At 37.4% G+C, this 17,135-nt stretch overlaps 1 protein-coding gene across 6 annotated transcripts in view; it reads right to left on the reverse strand.

Moving 5' to 3' along the window:
- Positions 1-17,135, reverse strand: part of TUT4 (terminal uridylyl transferase 4) — a 44,821-nt gene that overhangs the window by 24,843 nt on the left and 2,843 nt on the right. For 4 of the 6 annotated variants that reach the window (XM_069023420.1, XM_069023419.1, XM_069023415.1 and 1 more), the window contains exons 2-7: positions 10,960-11,633; positions 9,120-9,283; positions 5,554-5,670; positions 3,256-3,433; positions 1,001-1,089; positions 2-53 (exon numbers count right to left, since the gene is read on the reverse strand). In XM_069023420.1, coding sequence (XP_068879521.1) covers positions 2-53; positions 1,001-1,089; positions 3,256-3,433; positions 5,554-5,670; positions 9,120-9,283; positions 10,960-11,521 — 1,162 coding nt within the window. In that variant the 5' untranslated portion in view covers positions 11,522-11,633. Of the gene's footprint in view, position 1; positions 54-1,000; positions 1,090-3,255; positions 3,434-5,553; positions 5,671-9,119; positions 9,284-10,959; positions 11,634-13,628; positions 13,772-17,135 lie in introns of those variants that run through there. The other 2 variants (XM_069023416.1, XM_069023417.1) reach the window with 2 other exon arrangements.

Consider the following 17,135-nt stretch of genomic DNA (forward strand, 5'->3'; position numbering starts at 1 on the left):
CCACTGTTCTTCAAGATCTCAAGCACCTGGATCAGAACATCTGGTTGACTCATCTACAATGACAGAATTAGAGCACGTTACATTATTGAGACTAATATTTCATTTTACATTTCATTTAAAACTACTTGGGCTGCACAACTAGTAACTCTGTGTCCTTCAAAAAAGTGAAATCATATGTCAGTATTAATGAAAAAGTTAACTGTACCTGTCTACACCAAGAAAACAGGTATCAGTGAACCTAACAGGCAGCTTTCTTTTAGCCTACAGCTTTTTTAGCCAACATTTCTGTTCTAGTTCCACATTAACAGACTCCATAAGGGTAAATAAAAACACTTGCCATATAGTCAACTATTTAATGCCAACGTATACTACTGGAAATGGAGGGCAATAAAGAATGTAATGTCAGGACCTTCCCAAGGGTTTTAAAGGTTATCACTTTAAAACACGTGCAAGTGCAGCAGCTGTCTATCAAGAATGTGCTGCTAATATCACACACTAAACATGAACCAACTTCATTATCTAAAGGTAAATTATAATGCTCTGCAAGAATTTCATACCATAAACTATAAATTGGGATATGATATCACCTTGAAAGTGACTAAACCATAAAAGGAAAAAATGTCACTTTCAGCCCCAACTTTAAAAGGAGGGGAGTCAAAACCTTCAAGAGTTTAGAGTCTGAATCATGAACACATGGAAGCACACTTACCCAGACCAATTATTTTCATATTGCTTCAGTGCTTACTCAAAAACAATTTAGAAAAATCCTAGCATAAAATTTTCCAAACAAAACAAAAAATAATACCCAAGAATTAAAGTTATTTAAAGAGCAATGAAAACTTCCTCCATAGCACAGCTGACATCAAATCAAAGATTAGATACTTTGTGCTATTCTAGCTATTCTGCCCCAAGAGAAGATGAAGTCAATGGAATAGAAATAAATGTGGATGGCCTTGATTTAAAAAACAGTCTTAGTTAATACAAGATAATATCTACACACCTTAGGGGGGAATTTGATATCAATGTTAACATCGCTGGTCTTAAAAGCAAATCTAGTTAAACAGGAGCCATACATCCTCAGGGAACAGTCTGGAGAAAGAGAAACATAATTATTTAACAGCTAGTAAATAAATTTTTCTTTAGTGGATGACACATACCTCGCTTTAGATACTGCACCTCACAAGTGGCACTCTCAGATTAATGAACATTGAACCCCTTTCTCACTCCTGTGAAGGGTAGGCATTTCCATAGCATAGCATCAAAGGAAAACAAATAATTCAAATACTGTAACCACCAAATGCCTGACATTTTCCAAGCCGTTTTGAAGATTTTTTGCAATGCAGCTTTAGTTCTGTTTGTTTTTAATATAAAATTAAACATGAAGTAACAATAACTGTCACCATCTCCGCGTAGGATTTTACATAACAGCTTTTGTTAACTACAAAATTTGATTTCACTGCAGCACTTAGCCAATTATAAAATTCTTTGTTGCCTCACAGACTTTTGTTATGAGGCACCAATCTGTTGATTTCATCAGCAAGTTCCAATACAGAGTTCATTACAAAACATGCACATAAAACATAACTTCAATACAATCCAAGGCATGGAGTTCAGTGTTCATTCAGTGTTTTAGTTAATACAGTTATCTGCAAAGGTGCAGAACTGATCTAAACTAACTAGGAAGCACCTACTCAGCAATAATGAGAAATGCCATTCCATTCCATAATTTATCCCAATTCATGATATAATTTTTGCAGATGAAAACCTTCCTGTAACAGATATTCGGGTCTCCCCCATTTAAATCAGCTGAAAAAGAGAGGGTTCTCAATCCTTCCCAAATCCAACGCCCTGCTCAAGCAGGGTCACCTAAGGTGGACTGCTCAGACTGCGTCCAGCTGGGTTTTCACAATCAACAAGGATGGAGAGTCCACAATCTCTCCAGGCAACCTGTGCCAGTGTTCAACCAAGCCTCACAGCAAAGAGGGTGTTTCTTGTGTATCTTCCTTTATGTGTGTTCTGACCAAACTCATTCCATCAGAAATCAACAAAATTACTCTCAAAAGAGAAAATAAGTCTTACACATATATAGCTTCAAGCCTATTTTCACTGCTTAGAAACCAGCCTTCTCAGAACAAAAGTCTGTATGGCTAATAATTTGCAATTTCTTCCAATGGCTTCTCATAGTAGTAAGAATTTTTGCATAGTTCTAATGTGAGCTCAAGAGAAAATCATACCAGAAGATCAGATGTTTTCTACACAGCACATTAATTAAATTTTTCCTAATTTACAACTCAGGAAAACACATTCACTAAAACATAGCTGCCTTTGAAAAGGAGAATAGCAAACTGTCATTTACTATTACAGATTCCCTTTCCACTACTCCTACACCTCCACAGCAGCTCATCAGTTCAAACAAGTAAGCCAGACAAGTAACAATAATTTTCCTGAGTATTTAGGTAAAAATGTTATGTCAAAAAGCTTTGTCTTATGCTTCCCACTATCAGTGGAAAACTCTAACTAGAGTGCCAGAACAGAAGTTTGCACTAGGAACCACTTATTATAGAGCAAACAGATTAGCAAACCTCTACCCTACAAACCCCTGTTCTATTCAGCACCTAATGCTTCAGCATATATTTAAATCATAGAGCACCTAAAACTAAAGCTGATCATCCTGCAGATAACAAAATCTTTCTTACTGCTGTATTTTTATAGTGCAAAGGGAAAAAAAACGTATTTCTAAATCAAAAGGACAGATAGAACAATACCCATTTCAATATAGATTAAATTAAAAATTTGAAATCTTTTTTTGGCAATGAGATTAATACTTTCTTCTGTTTGGATGCACTGGACACCAAACCACTGTTAGCACAAAGTCAACATCACTGCAGCTCCAAAAATCTGATTTCAAACTCCCAGTGTACTAACTATAGGAGATGAGGAGAAATCAGTGCAAAGAAGCAAATGCCAAATATTATCCTTCTTGTTATACTATCCCACCACTTAAAAGAGGATCAATAAACACATCAGAAAGAAGGACAAATAACCACAATCATGTTTTCCTCTTTTTGTACATTTGTTAATTCTTTTAAAATCATCTGCCAGCCTGTATTAAAAAGTCTGTATATATTAATATTTTATAATATTAAGATAATTTAACCCCAAATGCACTCATTCATCATTAATGAAGGTATCAAAAATAGATGTAAAAATAATGAAAAATGTTCACCTAAAGCAAATGGAGAATACTATGAATACCTGGTAAGGGCTGTTGAATAATTTTCTCCATCTCGTTTACAATTTCTTGCCGAATTCTGAAGTCCTCATCTGAGATGCCTTGTTCATTTGCTGCCTCAATGAGTGTGAAACTCAGAGCAGCCAACTGTGCAGATGAGGGTGGTGGGAGCGCTCGCAGCTCATTTTCTTCTTGCTTTTCCTGAATAATTGGTGGATGATATAAGTAAAAACCAGTATTTTAAGAGAAAGAGCTTGTCTCTTACTGCTGTATGACATTGGAACACACTGTTTGCTGTTTGTGTTATTCTATTTACATGGTGTGCTGACCAAATACTTCCAAAGGCAGGAACTCTGCCTGGCTTAACTGGCAAATACAGTAGTGTGGCTCTCAGGAATAAAAGCAGATGCTCAGTGTTTAAAACAGAGAATGCTGTTTCACAGCTGGCAACTGGGGAGGAAATCTTCTGTATTCCATTCCTGAACCACAGTTTCTGACAGTTCTGAAGCAGAATTCATCCAAGAAAATAAAAAGCTGTAATTGTTCCTACATAATGAAAGTAACTGAGCTGGAAAAGTCACATGGATTTTTTTCAGAATGGATTGTACTTGAAGGCAAGATATCAGAGGCAGAAAAAGTATTCCTAGCTCCAAGGGAATTTTATAAGTTGAGTCCCATTACTGCTTAAACAGCTGGTGCCAGAAAGTACTGGATTTAGTGCATCCAATCCAACAGCAAGAACATGTCAGATGCATCAAGTCATTTGGGACTCAAGTCATTTGGGACTCAAGTCATTTGGGACTAAGTACAACAAGCCCTTGTTTCATGAATTCATCAACTACATTAAAGATATGACTGAAATAAATAATAACCATAAAATATTTACACACTAAGAAAACACAGTACAGAATGAAAATGTTTCTCTAGTTAGTTCCAGGCTGCATCTCTCAACTCTTCTGTTCTTATCTGAACAAATTTAGTGTAAGAAAGAATTTGAGCATTTTTAAAGGGCTATGGGATTTTTTTATGTCACTGCTTTAAGATTTTTCGTGAGTTGGGAAGCCAAAGATGCTGCTAAAATTATTTGATTGTCATGTATCTCTTAGAGCTGTAAATAGGAGCATCTCATGAAGTAACATTTAGACAGTTACGTAGGTATCACCATAATGTTGCACACAACCTAAAGCTATCTGGGGTAAGTGTTAAAAAGTGAAACTGCTCCCTGTCCTCCAGAATTCCATTCAGTGCTAAAAAAATCTCATTGCTCAATTCTCATCTTCATGCCCAGATGAAAAGCATGGTAAGAAAGTGTCTATAGATTAATCATAGGGCTGGCTCATTTTTTTAAGCATGAGGCAATTTAGGAAACAGCAAGAGAACCAGAATCCTTTACAAATAATCACTGACCATAATGTAAAAATGTTACTTTCTGAGATTTAATGGATTTATGGCATTTGGAGTCTTCCAGGTGATGACTTGCACACATTTTAGAATTAGAGCATTAATGAAAAACAGAAGTATGGCAAGAAATACATGAAAACATGAGAAAGTAATTTGACTGAATTTTGGGGAATGGTCATAGAAAGAGTAATTTTAACCATCTAAATCACAAAATCCAGCATACTGGAGAATCTATAGCTCTTCATCAGCATTTACAAAAATGGGCTGGCAAGAAAATCTGTGCACCTTTTATTGGATTTCTTGCATATAACAGTTCTTTAGAGCAAACCATAGCACCATGGTATCTGGTAAGGGAACTGGTTTTCTCTTTGTAAGCCTTAGAACTGTATCTCATATTAAACACATTAACAAACCCAGGGTGATGATGAGTGAACTGAATCCTTCCCTCCTATAACTCTTCTAAACTTCACATGGCAGATAAATTCAAAAAAACCCAAAAAAAACCCCAAAAAACCAATATCCCCAACCCCACCTCCAGTGCCTGGAGGTCTTGCTACCAACAACATTATTTTCAGAAAATAGAAAACCTAAATATATTTATATACATTTCTCACCTAAGTTACTTGCATTCTGTTACTAAAAGTATGATGAACTGCTCACTACTCAGAGACTAGTTCAGAAGCAATGACCAAAAATGTCCTTTCCTCTCTGCCTGGACAAATAAATCATCAAGCCCTTCCTCTCAAATAGAAAATAGAAATTTGTGGATCTCTGCTCAGCTAACAAACTTTCACCTTAATGAACATGACCAAAGAAAACAAACCATGTAACAAAAAATAAAATTGTTTTAATAAAGAAAAAAACCTAAAAAACAGAGAAGGAAAAGACAGAAAAAAATAGCCATAATTTTGTTAACTTACCATTATATTTTTCTTATGACGTTTTTCCTTAATATGTTTGTGAGCTCCCTGGATATTTTCAATGTGGACTAAGCAGAGCTTGCATAGATACTGACAGTTGGTGTATTCTGGGGAGCGCTGAGGAAAAATGGCCATAGATTAAAACAAATGTTCCCACCAGTGGTGCCTGAAAAACTCAATTCTTTGATTAATAAACTGTATTTAACTATTACATAACACTTTTAATGTCAAGGTGCTTTGCAATCACTAAGCAATCTTCAAAAAACAAGCAGAAATGGATTTCTACCTGTATGACTAGAGGGGAGAGCGAGGGAAGGAAGTGAGATTACTTGAATATTACATTTCTCAATAAATTTAGTGAGGTAAGATTATGGCTGAAGAGTTTATGCTTCTTAAGGCTGACCTAAAGGCAAGTAAGCCATTCCCTTGTCAGGGAAGCTTTTAATAACTGGATAAATCTCAGCCCACCTTTCTCTGATGAGGAAATGACACCAACTCAGCCACGTCTGGCTCTGCTGTTGTGTCACACAGGGCATCTGGCCTCACCCCAGTGCGCTGAGCAAGGGCTGCAGCTCTGCCCTGTTGAAAAAGGTGTGGCTGGGCAGCCCGGGAAAACAGGGCACTTCCTAATCACTGTGCTCTGGCCAAGGTGGGATCCTCTGACAAGGGCTGATGCTATCCCACTTTGACGAATACTCTGGGATGCTCAGAATTGGACAAACATGCAGAGCAAGCACCTTTTTGTACAGACAGGCTGGGAGAGACCAAGAAGACAAATGGGGAGTGGCCACCTGGGAGATCCCCACGTCTGCAAGAAGCAGCCAAGCCTCCAGAGATGATGGGGAAGAAGGGAAATCATTTTTCCCAGGGTTCCAGAGAGAATACCATGGATTTTATTCAGTCAGGAAATCATTAAGATCTACTGGACTAAAAGACAGAAAGGACCAACTCTGCAAAGAGCAGGGGTTGTTTCCAAATAATCTGTCTCATCCTGCAACTGTATTTTCTTGTTCCAACAGATCACAGCTACAGAGATTGGAAACCTTGTGGTAAGCTCACTGCAGAGATAAAAGGGTTCCAAAAAATCACTTTAGCTTTTCTCCAGACTTGTTAGCATTTTTCCAATAACTTTTCAGTAACTGGGAGAGAAAAAACCTACTTTAACATTTTCATCCTAATTCTAATACATCTATATTTACTAAAACCAAAAAGTACACTGAAAACCCCAGATGTTTAAACAGTGACACAACAATGAATGATCACCATTTTAAGACGCTAAGGTGGACCACAGATCAGTTAAACAAATTTGACTTACCATATGGAGACCTAAACCACTGTTAAAATTCGGGCAAGTTATTCCACTTACTGAGTTTGATCTTTTGCTTTTGGAAAAAAACCGAGTCTGATACTCTCCTACTCCAGAGTAAATGTCAATTTAAAATACTGTTTTAATTACCAAATTCATTACACTTTAATTACTAATTCTCTTTATCCCTATTTTCTCTAAGACAGGTACCTAGTAAGATGAAATCAAACATCCATTTGGAAAATGACTTATAGACAGTAGCACCTGGCTACCTGGGATGAGTCAAGTATTTGATGTCTGATGACTGAAGTAGATAAAAAATATTTTACCACTCTTTTATAAAAAAATTAGTATCAGCAATAGAAATATTTTGGAAAAAATTTTGTATTTCTTTACAACATTGATCTGCAGTATTATGTCAATACATGTTGCCAGGAAGGCTGAATCATGTAATAAGTTTTATTTTGCCTTTATTGTGAAGACTTTTTAAATCATCTCATTATGCTTAACTCCAATGAAAAGGGCAAAAGCTCAAAATAGGAAGACAAAAAGTTACAGACTACTACTTGGGTAAGTCAGATGCATCCAAATAAGCCAGGTCTCATGAAATTTGTCCTTGGATATTGAAGGAGCTAACCTATAAAAGAGCCAGTTGTATTTTAAAGAGCTCACAGAGAATGGGAAGGTTCCAGATCATTAGGAAAGAGAAACTTAAGAATATCTTTAAAGGGCTAAATAAGGCAAGCCAAGGTTTTAGAGACCAGTCAGAACTAGCATTCAGAAAAATACTGTAATAAATTATTAATAAGCACATAGGGAAAAAACAGATCCTAAGTGACAACCTGATCTGCTACAAACAAATTGCACTAACCCAATCTTAGGGTTGCTGTTTTAAAGATAAGTCATAGCTCCTGAAGAAGCAGCAGCAGACGTATTTAAATTTTACAAAGTTTTTGCCACTTGTCATAGTATCAGTCTCAAAAGGAGACCATGAACACCATCTAAATAAAGAAAAATAAGGTGGGAGCAAAACTGCTGAGAGAACTGTCCTCAGAGCACTCATACCTAAAAGCATGTGCCAAGCATTCTTCAGCAGGGGTCCTTGTGGGGTCAGAAATATCCACACTTTTGTTGAAGAGTTAGGAAATGCAACAGAAGGTGCGCTGACTATAAATGTAAAATATATTAACTTGGAAGAGGATACAGAAGATGTAAAATGACAAAAATTCAGTGATCATAAACAGAGAAATGGACTAAATAAGCTCCAATCAAATAATACCACAGCAAAGTATCGTTCCTCCTTAGGTATTACCAACTGCAAAACATAGAGGGCTGAGAACACCTGATGGAGCAATTCTTAAGGAAAGGCTATAGGGATCATTGCTGGACCAACTATACACCAACATCCTACTGCTGCTAAAAGAGCAGAGATCCTAAACAAAAATGCCATATTTCAGACAGATGAAGTCAGCTTTCCTCTTCATACGTAAGACTTCAGCTGAAATTGCATGTCCAATTTTGAACACTGGTTACATGATGGGTGTCTAGAGAAAAGCAGCAAGAACAAACCAGGAACTAAAATCCCCCAAGACCAATTAACAAAGAGAGCCTAAAGACGGTTTGACTGCAGGAATGGGAATGATTTTCCCATATGCAGAATGGTATGAAAAAGAAATAATAAACTTTTGGTTATTTTCCTAGGACAGCATATGAGGGATTAAAATGCTAAAAGAGACACTTGCATTAGACAGTAACAAAAACTTCTGGATTACCTACACTGACGTCAACATTTGTTTCACTAGAGATAATATTAAGAACAATTTAGGTGAACATTTTTAAGCAGTTATCATCAATATAGGGACTGGGACTGGTGAGAGGTAATATACTAAAGAAAGCTCAATATTCTTTTCAATCCTGCATTCTGAGTTTCCAGGGAACCAGACTTAAATCTTACAAGATAAAATCTTCTTTAAGTGCTGGAACTGCAACCCTTCAGATCTAGAAAATTAAAAAATACTGTTCTGCAAAGGCTACATGTGCCACAAAAGGAACACTAAGTTTCCAATCCATATCATCTGCCACTATGAACAACTAGTCAACTACTGGAGACAATATCTTAGATCAGAAAGTGACTCATTATTAAGAAGAAAGAAACAGAAGCAGCAGGCTGTAGTAGAAACACCACCCAACCAGAAATATGGTGATGGTAATGAAAGAGGACACACATTTTCTTTTTTATCTGATAAATAACCCAACCTACTTTTTCAAGTCGGGAGATATAATCTCTTTCCAGACGTTCTTCAGCTTGTTTCAATCCTAGTTGCTGTTCAACTGTCAGATTAGATTCATCAATAACACCAGTGTTTTCTAAATAATCCGCTTCCAATGTATGTTCTTTTGTTGATTCAGAATTCTTTATTTTACCTAAAGCAAGAAACAGTTACTTCCTTCAGAATAATTCAAGGAGAGGAAAAGTGAGAATTAGAGTACAGAGCAGTTAAGAGCCAGACACAAATTAGAACTACATTCCAGTTTTTTGTCCAAGACTGGCCAAGATCACCTTAAACATTAAAATCGTTCCTGTAATTAACCAGTATTTTAAAAAGACTTCAGAGACTAGTCTGCTACTCAGAGTGCTATCAAAAAGACAAAAAAAAAGGGAAGATTAATTTTGTGTTTCAGTCAAATTAACAGTCTGTTGAACTCTTCAAGACAAGAAAGGATTTTGTCATGCAGAACAGAGTAAACGAGATCCTGATGCCCTGCTGTAACAGAAACAATAAATATTAGGCATAAAATTATTGTACACAACACATTTTGTTAAGGAACTAAATCAGAGAACTGCCTCAAAGACATTCACCCAAATGACCTTACAGAGCCAGTCACCAGGCAATCGCAGCCCTCAGCCTGGAAGCTGCTGGAGTCACACCTGAACGCTCTGTGACACCTCTTGCCCACAGGCAGCAGCCACTGAGCTCTGCAACGCTGCTGCTCCCAAACATAGCCCAGTGCCACAGGGCCAGTTCCTCCAGATGCCTATGGATTGGTCACAGGCCACTCATCTGTACAAACATCCACAGCAAATTATTCCAGTTGCTTTTACACAAGCAAAAATGAGAGTTATTTGTGCTTTGCTTTTTCTTTTCCTTATTCTTTCCTTTCAAATGAGATCTGTGCCCCTCGACTAGCAAGGAATCAAAGCTGAGTAAGTTTTCAAGTCCTGGTTTCTCAGTGACAGATGGTCCCCACAGTACCTAATGGTGGTCTACAAAGAGCTGACTGATCACAGGATGCTGCCACTTGAACTTGTTTTTCCTGTTAAACACTATTAGGATGGCTAAAAAAATACACACTTTATTATCTCCCTTGTATTTCCATACAAGCAACTGCTATAGCTGTGGGAAATACTTCAAACACAAGGTCTACACTGGCTGGCATCCTAAAACAGAATTTTTATTAAAGAAAATAATGCGTTCTAAAGAAGTGTGATAAATCCTGAGCTATGGGATTAACCTGGTGAGACAAAGCTTGATCAATATATTTAATTTTGACATTGAAAAATATGTGTAAGAACTGCACACTCAAAAGGGTAATCACTGGTGGATGATACGTATTCCAGAGCTCCCTAAATCAAAAAGCCACTTGCCAAAGCCTATTCTAAACACTTTTAGTAACAAAAAGAGCACAACAGTCACAGAAAAAAAGTAAATATTTCGCCTCTACCTATAATAAGAACTTTTTTTGCCCATCTTGCCCTGCTCTTTCTGAAAAGCAGTAATAACTGGCATTTCCCTAAGTGGCAATGATATTAGGAAGGGTTCCCCCTTCATAAGACACTATAGTCACAAAATTGCCTAAAACCCACACACACTAAGTAGCTTACAAAGATGTTCAGGTCTTAGGCATAAGAAAAAAGGACAGCTATTATCATAATCTCTTGTTCTCTGAGCAATGTGCTTGTATTAACATTATGTTCTCTCTAAATGCAACCAGCAACTTAGTACATGTGAAAAAAATAACACGAACAGAAACATTTCAAAGTCCATTTCAGCAATTGCATCAGAAGAAAATGGAATAAGGCAGTCTTAACTAATACTCACTGAAGTCATCAGGCTTATGTTCCATTTTTCTTTGAGCTGCAGCAGTCTTACCAGGATCACCAGCTTGATCAACACTAGTCTTCAAAGTATGAACTCCCACTGGATTTTCCGGCACTAGTTTCCCTTTCTGAGTAGCTGTTAAGCTTTCCATACTGACCCCATTCCCTGAAACATGGGAGCCTGGAGCGTTTTCTCCCACTGGTTGGGCTTTTGTCTGTTTCAGATTTTCCATCGCTGATGATACACTAGAAAATTTTTTTGCTTTTCCATGACTTCGATCCTGAACGTTTGATCCCATATCTTTAGGTCCAGGAATACAACTATTTACTTTGCATGGTTTATTTTCTCCTTGTTTTTCAGAACAAACATCATTTTGTTTACTTTTTCTGCTGCTATTCCCACTTGGAGAACTTCTCCCAACATCTTTCACAGATTTGTCATTTCTATTATGTTTATAATTTTGATTAATTGTAACTTTGACTGTTTTGCCTTCCTCACAGACAAGACGGACAGACTTCCTTGGGTCATGATTTCCATTCTTTGAGCTCTTGGCCTCTTCCATTATAGTGAAGACCTGCTTCTCCTGTCTCAAGACCACTTGAAGTGCAATCCTTCAGCAATCTGCAGTTGATTTTAAATCCTCTGTGCAGGCAAGGATCGTAGCTGATTGTCTACTGAAGAAATAATGATAAGACATTTTTAAAATGAAGGAAAAAGATTAAATCTCTATGTAGACAGCACATTAAATAAACTTCTCTAAAGGAACGTGTAGATACAAATTATTATAGGAAGCATATTCCCTCCACAGGCGTAAGTGCATTTTCATAATACATTCCAGTATTAAAGTAAAACTCATGAAAATCTTGATCATCTTGATTTGTATTTAAAAGAGGAGGGATATGAAGAGACAAAAAAATGGCAGAACATGCTAAAAACCACCCAGTGATAAACCTGCCAACAGCTTGCTTTTTTCATTCCTTCCTATTTCTGGCTTTCTGAACAAAAACAAGAACCAAGATGTCTGCAACTACACTGGGAAAAAAAAAGAAAAAAATTAACACATCTAAAAAATACCACTCAATAAACACACAGCTCAAATTAGCCACTAGAGAAAACTAATTCAGTTTCCAGCAAGCAAGCTCCATTTTATTAACTGATTTTAAAAAGCATTTAGAAATACAGCTCAAAGTATTAATAATAAACCTGACCGATCACCTGCACCTCCTATTCTCAAATAAATTAGCTGCCAGCAATTAAGTTAGATTTTGCTTAGCAAAAAAAACCCCACAAATAGTAAATATTTTGTTTAGTTGCAGATTAACTTCCCTAATCTAAATCTCAGCCCTTTAGGTGGTATACGATTGCCTGAGCTTTAGTTGGAGACAACTCAAAAATTGTGTTTCCAGTGGGAGGAGGTTAAGCACAAGTTGGTCTGTTTGCAAGGAATTACTCTTATTAATATAGAAAATGAAGGCAAGAATCTGCAACAAGAACTTGGATTCTTTTTCTAATAACACTTTGAGAGCAATTGAAAACTATGAGAATGAAGCATTAGACATAGAGTAAAATTAATTTTGTAAAACTATAGCAAAATATAGTGCAGAGTTTCTCTATTTCCTGTCCAGCTGCATATTTGGTAGGTAAATGCATGACCCATGGAAATTTCTGTGTTTTAGAGAACCCATCACTTATCATTTAGTGAAGAAAAGAAATAATAGAAAACTCTATGAATTACAGCTATTAAAAGTATCACAGCATACTCTGGTACTTTAAAAACAAGAACCAGAATGAAGGATCAGATTAAACTGTCTGCTTAAAACAAACAAACAAATCTTCCCAAATATTATCACTATAAAGTACAGTAATTTTTTTTCAGGCTATATAATACAGTTACTGTCTCTCTCACTTTCAAGACACAAATCAGAAAATACTTCAGGACACAAAGCATGTACTAAAAATGGTTATCTTAAGTCTCTATTGATATAATTGAAAATACGTATCTTTCAAAAGTGAAAAAATCAAAGAAACAAACAAAACCCACAAGAATTTTCCTGAAGATGCTGTTAGCATCACATTCTTTAGTAAAATATAAAACCTTGGGCAAGAAGTAAAAAAATCTGCATTCCTAAATCTGTTCCAATGGCTAAGTATTTTATCTCACAAATACATTCAGTTAATATTGCAACTATTTTCTATTAAACACTGATTGCACCTGATTCTTACTTCTAGATCAAAAATCACAAAGATTAAGTAATATTTGCCTTTGGATTGTAGCCAGTCTTTCCCATAGCAATTCTAATCAAAAAGCAGAAGGAACTCCTGCCCACCTGTACCAGCACTGCTGAAGCCTCAGGGTAGTAAGCAGAGCCCAGGATCCCCCCAGGTTGACTAAATTTAAGTTACTCCAGTCCCTGAGCACCAGTATAAAGCCCTGCTCTAGAGACCAGTGAGCTGTTACAGCTCTGTACAAACGTCACTGTCTTTAAACTCTGCGGTGGCTTTGGTTTTTAATTTTATGTAACCAGAAGAGAAATGGGAGTAGGATTTTTCAAATTCTAAAGTAATCACGCTTTACTTGTTCGACCTGAAGAGGAGAGAAAAACTTCCCAAACCAACAAAAAAAAAAAAACCAAACAAACAAAAACCACAAAGACACACATCAATTCCACCTTCACTTCTGACACCACTTCCCCCTTTAGCTCCGGCCGGGAGCACACCGAGGCCAGCTCCAGGTTCAGTGGGAAGCAGCGCGGGGCAGCTCCAGCTCCAGCCGGAGCAACACCACCCTTCCCCAAGCCGTGCTCACTCCCAGCGCCGGGACTGCTCCCTCCCTTGGGCAGCTCTGCCGGCAACCAAACCGGAAAACCAATCCAGCTTAACATGAAGCTGGCACCAGGCAGGAGGAGGAGCACGCCTGGTAATAACAAACAACTCGTAGGGTGGGGACAACTCCTGTTGGCACCACTTCCAGATTAAAGCTACCATGAAACTCCGGCATTGGAGGAAAAGTGGGGCTGCATTTTGCCCTGCTTTTTGTACGTGTCAAGTTGTTAGCGTTGTATTTTGAAAGTAAGTGTAAAAAAAATCTGCAAAAATTATTCAATAAAATAAACAATTATATATTCAAAGAGAATATATAATCTTTAGTCAAATGTACAAAAGTGATGGGAAATAGCAACTAAGGAAACTGCTAGTAAAAACTAGAACAGCTAATAAATTAAGTACTGTGATGTTACATATCAAGAGAGTGAATGTAATCAAATGTAAGTAGATAATGTTAAAAACCACAGATATAGTCTTTATTCCTAAGAAATATAAATAAAGAGAGGTCATGACATTTCATAAGACAAGAATATTCTGTACCCCAGAAAAAAGAAAACAGTTCCACAATGAAATGCAGAATCTGAAACACAAGTGCAATAATAATGTTGTTGAACTTTGGGATTTCTTTTTCTTTCCTTTTGTTCTCTAATACTGATACAATTTAGCAAACAAAAAATAATTTAAACTGCTGCACCATATTCAATAGTAACCAAATTACCACTTCACAAAGAACTGTAAAGTAAACCAACTAATAAAACTTAGTATGAGAAACAAAAAGAGACCTTTCCTAAACTCAGGAAAGACACAAAAAGATCCTCCTCTGTCAGATATCAGACATCTACATATGACAGAGGGAGAAAGGGAAATGGGGAGAGGGAAAGGAGTGCCTCTGAAAAAAAATAACATGGTTGGAAACAAAACACTGGAGTGGAGTGAATCAGTGCTGAGGTGGCATCTTTCTAGAAACCTGGATGGCACATCTTATTCACAAGTTCAGGCTCATACCAAATTGCCAGACCTGGAATCAAAGAAGAATTTTCTCCCAGCCAGGCTGGCAACAAAACCAGAGCTTTTTGCCTGCATCTGCAAAGTAGGGGATGATTAACCTCTCAAAACCATTTCAGCATATTTCATTTATTCAATATCCCGGTGTTACAAGGGACTCAGCTTCCCCTCCTTAATAGTGCCAGTTACTCCTCTGAAATCTAGCTCAGCTCTTGGCATTTTTTAGAAAAATAATCTGGCTGAAATACAACAGCTTGAGGTCAGACAAGATACCATCTGACTTTAAACTCCAGAGAATTATTAAATCTATACATACCTACAGCAACCAAATTAAAAATGTTTAAAATCAGCTTTGGTTAGAATTCATTTTAGGCTCACGAAATGAAGAAACGAGAATGTTTCACTTTCATTTCTGCCAGTTTCTTTTGTTTCCTCTACCTTGCAGACTAGCATTAGAAAATTCTGCATTTGAATTGCAAAGAATCAGAGTAAGGCTTACTTTCAAACAGGGGGAAAAAGAAAACCACCAAAAAACTTTCAAGAAGATATTTCTGCCCATTTGCCCTTCCACTTCTTCCTCTCAAGTTGTTCCACTGTATTCAACTCCCCCAAAGACATACATTTTGGGTCAGACTTTGACAGAACAGGGCCTCTTCAAAGCCAAGTTAAACTGTGAGGTCTTGCATTCTGAGTTGCTCTTTTGCAAAGGTTTTTTCTTAATCATTTCATTAGCAGCAGAACTGACTCTACCTGGTTTCCTAAACATCCATTTTGTGCTCCTCTGTCACTCTCTATCACAGCCCCTTGGGCAAGCAGGGCAGACGTGCTGGGGCTGGAGGAACATACACCCTGTCTGGTTTGTAGCTACTCCCTACAAGGAAATGGAACTTCCTCCTGCTTCCCCCTCAGCAGAGACCTCTCCTCTGCTGAGGCATAATTGTTCCAGAAAACAGACAGAAACTCAATGATCCTTTGACAATGCTTCAAATATGTTCTAAAATGTGGTCCCAACTGGCTGAAATGCCCAAAAGTAAGGATTGGAGTGTAGAAGGACAACTAATGGGAAAGAGAACAGGCTTGTAAGTTTTGTTTCCCTGGGGAGTACTAGATAAAATATAAACACAGAAAGTACTACAAACATAAGTGTTATCACCTTCTTTCTATAAAGCATTCCCTCCTTTGAGATAGGGAGACTTGTATTTTATCCAAGACCTGCTTTTATCTCTCCCATTAGGATTGTCCTTAAGCTCAAATCTCCCAGCCAGCCTTCCAACAGCAAGTGGGGTGATTAACCTCAGTGCCCCCCTTGCCTCATTACCAATATAGCCCAGCTGAACTTCCTCAACAAAAATAAAAGGAAATTCTGCAAACAAAGGTTACAGCCACAGTCAGGAACAACAGGAAAGGTTGTCCTCTGCACTCTGCTCAGACTGCAGCACAGGTGATGTCTACAGACACCCCTAATGTGCTCAGGAGGGGGTCTTTTCTGACTGTTTACAGCCTTAGGCCCAGTTGTCTGACTGAGAGCTTCTACAAATCATTCAAGCCTCTCCCATGTTCTTTGTCAATAGTTTTAAAAAAATGTCACACATTTATGTTTGGTTTATGATGAACTAGATAGAACAGTACAAACTACTACCCATGCTTAATGTTTTTCCAAAGTACTTAAAATTAAAACTATCAGAGATTACTGGCCACCAAAGTGCCTCAGGCTCCATCAGCACTAAACCCATTGGTATTCTTAGTAACAAACATAAGTGCTACATAGTGTTTCAGAACTCCCTCTTACTACAGGCTACAGAATTTATCCCAGTAATACTACCAAAATCTACCCAGAAGAAGTCAGCACGTAAACTTTAACACACAAATCAAGGGTGCAACAAAACTGGCACTCTGGGCTCAGTGAAGATAGAAAGTTCTGATATTGTATTTACAAGGTGGAAGATTGAAAACTTCTAAGGAGTGATCATTAGATAAATGTGAGTATATATATATATATATACATATGTAAAAATATGTAACACTGTAACAGGATGATATCCAATTTACAAAAGTACTCCTGAATAAATGAAGTAACAGGGAAGGCTTTGGCTGATAAAAAACTTAGTAACATACACAGGCGCAAATATCTTACTATTAAATTATGAAGTGAGCAAAATATGCTGGACGGGAGATCCATAAAGGATATGCTTGGTACAGATTACTCTGCTTTGACTCACTGTTTTTTCTACGGCACAGTATGACTCACTGAGAAGGTGAGAAAAACGAACGTCACCCAACCAAGAACTACCACTTTCTGACCCTACTGCTGCTGCGTCCCGTGACAAGCTCGGGAAAGCCATCCTCTC

This window comes from Aphelocoma coerulescens, chromosome 8 (genome assembly GCF_041296385.1).
Source record: "Aphelocoma coerulescens isolate FSJ_1873_10779 chromosome 8, UR_Acoe_1.0, whole genome shotgun sequence".
NCBI lineage: Eukaryota > Metazoa > Chordata > Aves > Passeriformes > Corvidae > Aphelocoma > Aphelocoma coerulescens.